Below are 7,077 nucleotides of genomic sequence, written 5' to 3'. Positions count from 1 at the left end.
CTACCTATCTACCGCTCTTCCCTACCTACTCTCTCGCTGTCTATCTTTTTTTTAATTACGTGACTCTCTCAACAAAGGTAACATCACTGGAGCTATTTTTATTGATTTTCGTAAAGCCTTTGACACAGTGAACCATCAGATCTTGCTAAACAAACTTCACTCATTTGAACTGTCTCCATCTGTGATAGAAATGCTCTCTTCCTACTTGACGAACAGGTTGCAGACAGTCAAAATTAATCATGTCATATCCTTCAGTCTGTGACATGGGTGTTCCCCAAGGCAGCATTCTTGGACCCTTACTTTTTCTTTTATACATCAATGATTTCCCTCGAGTGTGTAAACATTCAAAATGCTTACTGTACGCTGATGATACTGTGATTTTTCTCTCTGATTCAAATCCTAATGTCATAAATTCCATCTGATCTTCACCTCTTACACGATTGGTTGAAAAAGAACCATCTGACCATCAATGTAAAGAAAACTGAATGCATTTATTTTCACTCACCCAGAAAAGGTCTTTCTTTTACTGATTTTATTACTTTTGCAAACCAAGATCATGTCGTCACAAAGACCTACAAATATATTGGTGTGCTACTTGATTCACACCTTACATATCAGGAACACATTTCTCAATTAACAAAAAAGATGAATCAGAAACTCTATGTGTATAAGAAGATTAGATCATATATTTCCTTTTCAGTTTCTGAAACCTACCTACATGCCACTGTGTTTTCAACAATGTCTTATTGTCTTCCAATCTGGTCTCTTACCACTAAGGACATTAGTGAATCAATAGCACGCCTATACTACCGAGCACTTGAGATCCACACCATCTTCCAAAGTGGTCTCATCATTGCATTGCGCTCACACGCACAAAAGCTTTGACTTACCAGAACTACGTAAACAGCCATGCTATTGCATTTTATTTTCAGATTCAAAATAGCTCCTCACCAGCACTTGCCGCACTTCTCCCGACACACAACATGAGACGAGTACGCCTCACTAGGTCAGTCTCACAGGCACTCATTCCAGTTCCCCTCCATACAAAAACCACTACGGTCAGAAATCCCCATTCCCCATCACATTCAAACATTAGCATCCATCACATATTTTAAAAAAGTCATACAAACTGTTTCTTCTTGATAGTCATACTTGCACATATTGATTGCTCATGTATTGTTCTAGTCTCATTTGTCCGTATTTTAATTTTTTATTTGTTTGTATCCATCTAGTCCGTGATAATGTCCCGTATAAATGTGCCGAAATTGTGTTCAACGTTCTCTGTTGCTGCAGAACAGGAACCTGCTGGAAACCAGTTTTTAAACTGAGCCAGGCCTGTTTATATTGTATCTTCATTGTTGCTTTTAAATTTTCCTGTATAGCCTAATAAATGAAATTAAATGAATCTATCTATCTACCTACCTACCTCTCTCACTTTCTCTCTCTCTATCTATCTACCTACCTGCCTCTCTCTCTCTATATCTATCTATCCATCTGTCTCTATCTATATACCTAACTCTCTCTGACTGGTGCCAACATATGGTGGTTCTCTCTCACTTTCTCTCTCTATCTATCTACCTACCTGCCTCTCTCTCTCACTTTCTCTCTATCTATCTATCTATCTGTCTCTCTCAATCTACCTACCTCTCTCTCTCACTTTCTATCTACCTACCTACCTCTCTCTCTCACTTTCTCTCTCTCTCTCTCTCTCTCTCTCTCTATCTACCTATCCACCTCTCTCTCACTTTCACTATCTATCTATCTATCTATCTATCTATCTATCTATCTATCTATCTGTCTACCTACCTACCTCTCTGTCTTTCTCTCTCTCTCTACCTACCTCTCTCTCTATCTATCTATCTATCTATCCATCTATCTCTCTCTATCTATCTACCTACCTCTCTCGCTCTCATTTTCTATCATGTGTTCACTGCACGGTCAGTGTATAAAACATCCCTGTTTTTGATACATAATGTTTTTTTCTCAGGCCTGGTGCAGTGTATCAGGAGCATTACCATTGCTGGCCAGGAAACGGCACTATGTTTCCACCTAAAACACAACCCATCCAGCTCCCCGGGGCACCCTTTAGAAAACCATTCACTGAGCTGTAAAAATAATTATCAGAGGCTTCGTGAACATTCACATTCAATGTGAAAAAAACAACGTATTTAACACAGGAATGATGTGCTGCAGTGAAACTGTTATCACTTATGCAATTCAAATAAATGCGTTTCTCTTTCAGAGTACTAGGATATTTCCTGGATACAGACTCGGTGCTATTCCAAGTAAAGGTCGTAAATTACCACTGACGAAAAGGTCAAAAAATGTGTTAAAAAAAAAAGAGGAACTCCACTACTGTTGTAATAAATAGCTACACATGTATGCTTTCATTTCTGATTCTAAGAAATACAATGATGTTTTTGTAACATGTATACAAATAGAAATAAAAGCCCTAATCCCCTCTGTCGTCACACTGTGGTCCGGCTCCAGTTAAACAACGATCCGCTCCGGGTTTTACGAGCCTCTCCCCGCCGCAGTGGGAGGAAGTTGAACCACAAAGCAAGCACTGCCACTGTGCTAGCAAAAAAAAAATACAGAAAATACACCGAGGAAGGAGAGGGACTTGAACTGAAAACATGTGCCATATTGGAGCTGGGAAACGAACAGCTTAACCGAAAAGGAGCGGACAGTATTGGCTGGCGAAAACGCTCCAAAGGAGGCAGCGGACTGAGCAACGTTACTTAGCCGGAGTGTGTGCTCTCCAGCACGGATAGCCTGGCAGGCAGGAGTCGCTCGGCTCGGAGCCCCTCGTTTTTAATTTGAGATATATCGACCTGCGTGTGGTCGATGTATATAAAAGAAATACCCAACTAAGCACAGTGCCGTGTTATGTGCGTAACGCCAACATATGGTGGTTTAAATGTGCTGTCGTATCTTTTAATAACAGTTTTACGCCGAAGAGGGGGAAAAAAAAGTTTAACAAGCTAAAGTAAACCGCCGGAGCCGATTTCCATCTCCCGGAGCTCCCTCCCCCCTTTCCTCCGCCGATCAGCGTCACCATCAGCCCGCAGTCAGTAGCTCTTTGCTGGGTCTCCAGGCAAGGAGGTCCCCCATACCCCCCCACCACCACACACCCTCCATACTCGGGGTAACTCAACAACAAACTATGGATTATCGTGTGCGATTTCATCTTGTTTTTTAAAGCCGTTGGACTCTATTTTTTTTTTTTATGTCGTTTTATTTTTTTGCTGTTGTTGGTTGTCGGAAACGCTGCAAGACTTCCCTAAATACGAGCAGCCGTTAGCTTATTAACTAAAATCTGAAACCGAGCCAGTGTTGCAGTTAAATCCGCCAAAGCTAGCGAGTCCGTTAGCTGCTGGCAACGAGGGCATTTTTTTTTTTTTTGTATGCATCTGCTGAAGTGAATTAATCTAAACTAGATGCATAGATTGGATTGACTCGTATCCGATAGTTAGCCTACTGGCTAGCAGGTTTCGTATCGCTAGCTAGCGCGCTGGCTAACTAGCAGACTGGACCCTAAAGATATATCGATATTCCCAAGCAGGCTAGAACTAGTTAGCTTCGTGGATTTGGCTTGTGATTAAGTGAATGACACCCATTTGGCTTAGGCTTAGCCTCTTAAGGTGTTTTAAATGACATGTTTTTTTGGGCGACATTTGCTGTGTAATTGATTGAGGAACGTTAGACAGGAAGCGAGGCAGCGACAGCAGATTTTTTTTTTTATGGAGCCCTGCTGCAGCTCCTCTTCAACCTGCGCTCGTGTTGGGTTCATTTGTGCCAAAACGCGCACTCACAGATGTGCATTCAGTCGGTGCATCAGTTGAGTTTTTTTTAAGGAGGACGAAGAAGCATCTTGATGATACACATTTCAACCTGTCGCCTCCCTCCTTCAGCCCCCTTTTGTCGATGGACGTTTGAGACGAGGAGAGCTACACGTGTCCCCGCTGCTGCTGCTGCTGCTTTATCGCTGGATTTCTAACACAACAGAAGGAGACAGGTCACATTTCCACTTGTTTTTTTGTTCCACGACAGCACAGTGTTTACATTTTAACAGGGGTGGGGGATTATAATAATAAAAAAAGCCTTAAAACACATGCCAACCACTGGAGACAAACCAACCAGTCGCGTGGACACATTTCAATCAATAGGGACCAAAGAACAGTCTTCTCCCCCCCTCTAGAAGGATTTGACAGCTGCTGTCTTCCAGCTTCAGCATCTGGTGCAGTTATATACCCAATCTCTGTGAGACATATCACAGTGCATCTCCCCCGTAAGAAACCTTGCAGGTTTTTTTGTTGTGCACTAAATGGGATTACAAGGACGGTGATTTAGCGGGCCCTGCTGACTCTTATTTCTCGAGCAATCTGTCACCCAATGTCTCGCCTTCTGAATTTCCCCTTTTCTGTCCCAGCGATGGTGGCTTAGAGGACGAAAGTGTGCGGACTAACAGCCCGGAGACAGCGACACGGTACCAGTCGATGGTCAGCCTTCCCCTCCCCGGCTGTCAGACTCCTTCGGCGCTTGATGTTGGTCATATCTGGCGGAGAAACATTGCTTTTTTTTAATTCCCTATAATAAAAAAAAAGCAGCCCACCCACCCCCCCATACACATCCAGCCCCGGTTATTTGATTGATTTTGGGTCCTCCCAGGGTCGAAAGATGGCGGACCTCGAAGCAGTGCTCGCCGATGTCAGTTATTTGATGGCGATGGAGAAGAGCAAATCTACTCCAGCGGCCCGGGCGAGTAAGAAAATCATCCTGCCTGAACCCAGGTAAAAAAAATACATTTCATTTTACAAAGAGCTTTCATGTTGGACCCCCCCACACCGAGCTTGGGGGTTGTTTTCCTGTCTAATGGATGGATGTGATGTGAAACCATATAGGGAGATGGAGGCGTGCTTCCTCTCAAACCTGTGACTTACCGTATGCTAAATAGGACCGTTTTCAGTTTGTGCTACACCTAGAACTCACCAAGAAGTTAAAGGTAATACGTGCAGTTTAGTGTCTCAAATTATTTTCCAAAAACTGATTTTCCCAAATGATGAGGGGCCTTATCCTACCCTGACTCTAACACCTGTTATACAGGTGGTTTAGCAGGTTCATAATTAAGGAGATTGTTTGGGGAGTTTGGGACACTTAACTGCACGTAGATTCTTCCATTGGGGAGTTTAGGACACTAAACTGCACGCATACCAAAGTCAACCACTCGCCTCTCCCAACTGAGGGGCCACAATAGCAGATTATGATGCAGGATATGTGTCACATTTTGTTCAAACAATGCCAAGCCTTAATGGTGTCCTGTTCTTGCTCTATGTGCCGACATCTGTCAGACAGACTTACAAACTGATCGTTAGGGTTGCCCTGTTGCCAAGCTCACAGTTATTTTCATAATCGTCTATTTTCCCAATTAATCGATTAGTTTGTTTGGTCTATTAATTTATTTAAAATAATCTCGATCAGTGTTTCCCAAAAAAAAACAACAACAAGATGATGTCCTCAAAATGTCTCGTTTTTGTCCACAACTCAAAGATATTCAGTTTACCGTCCCAGAGGAAAGAAGAAACTAGAACAATATTCATATTTAACACGCGGACATCAGAGAACTTTGACTTTTTTTTCCCATAAAGAATGACTCAAACTGATCAATGGATTATCAAAATAATTGGGGATTAATGTGACAGTTGTGACAACTAGAGCTGGGCGATATGGACCCAAAAAAACATGATATTTTTGACCAAATACCTCCTATCGATATTGTAGTGCTGACAGTTGGTAAGGTAAAGGTACTTTTATTGTCACATCCACATACATGGAGCGAAATTCATTCTCTGCATTTAACCCATCCCTCAAGGGAGCTGTGGGCAGCCAGGGACCGACTCCAGATCTGAGCCAGTGCCTTGCTCAAGGGCACTGACTGGAGAACCTAGTACATGTTTTTTGATGACGGGGGAAACCATGGGGGTGACCACTCAACTCCACACAGGCCCAGAACCACTTGGATTTCGAACCCAGAACCTTCTTGCGGTGAGGCCACAGCGCTAGCCATTGGGGCCACCGTGCTAGTGCTTTCACAATGAGATTTGTGATAAATAGTCCTCAGTAATGTGGATACGACGACTTAGTGGGTAAAGGCAAGCGAGAGTCTGGAAAGTTCCGAAAATCGCATCACTTTACTGTCATGCAGCCTGTAAAAAAACAGGAAAAGACAACACGTCTATATTACGATATCCAAAATCTAAGATATCTAGTCTCTAGGGCTGTGCTCGATTTGAAGAAATTCTTAGTCGACTAACACTCATTCAATCGTATCGACTAATCGATTAGTTGATTTAATTGACAGAGCTGTGCGCTTTGAGAGGTGGTTAAGACTAGAAAAGCACAATATAAATGTAGTTAATTAACCATCTGTAAAACTGAGTTTCTCCACAATTAATCCTGCAAAAGCACCACTTTAAATCTTGTTTACCATAAATGTGCTCAGAAGTTTCTTGGAAATAAGTAATTAAGCATGAATAAGCATAAAAAATGACTAATGGACTAAAGAAATCTTAGTCGACTAAGACCAAAACGACCGATTAATCGACTAATCGACTAAGAGGTGGCAGCTCTAGATTTAATCGACAGATCTGTATGAGTTTCTCAGCAAAGAGTCGTGCTAAAAGCACCACTTTAAATCTTGTGTTTACCAGAGATGTGCTCGTACGTTTCTTGGAAATAAGTCATTCAGCATGAAAAAAAAAAAGCATCAAACATGACTAATGGACTAAAGAGATCTAAGTTGACTAAGATCAAAAACGACAGATTAGTCGACTAATCGACCAAGAGGGAGCAGCCCGGCTAGTCTCATGTCATGATATGGATTTATATTGACGTATTGCCCAGCCCCATTTATTGCGAGGCTGCTGCTGAGTCCTGTCTGTGGTGTTGTAGACAGTTGCACTCTGTCGGTACACGTGCAGCTCTTGATCCGAAACCCTTTGCTCATCCGAGCTGTTTGCAAGAAACCCAGCATGAGCAGGCCATCAGATGAAACTACAGCTACAGTCTGATTTCAGT

The 7,077-nt window shown here is 42.4% G+C and overlaps 1 protein-coding gene across 1 annotated transcript in view; it reads left to right on the top strand.

Annotated features, from left to right (window-relative positions):
- The first annotated feature begins 4,591 nt into the window (after nucleotides 1–4,591).
- Nucleotides 4,592–7,077, top strand: part of grk3 (G protein-coupled receptor kinase 3) — a 155,376-nt gene continuing 152,890 nt past the window's right edge. Inside the window, exon 1 of the mRNA XM_028601466.1 lies at nucleotides 4,592–4,793. Within this exon, the coding sequence (XP_028457267.1) occupies nucleotides 4,681–4,793 (113 nt within the window). The 5' untranslated portion in view covers nucleotides 4,592–4,680. The remainder of the gene's footprint in view (nucleotides 4,794–7,077) is intronic.

The sequence above is a fragment of the Perca flavescens genome, chromosome 16 (assembly GCF_004354835.1).
Source record: "Perca flavescens isolate YP-PL-M2 chromosome 16, PFLA_1.0, whole genome shotgun sequence".
Lineage (NCBI taxonomy): Eukaryota > Metazoa > Chordata > Actinopteri > Perciformes > Percidae > Perca > Perca flavescens.
The sequence above is the reverse complement of the archived record's forward strand: the minus strand, read 5'-3'. Positions and strand labels throughout refer to the sequence as shown.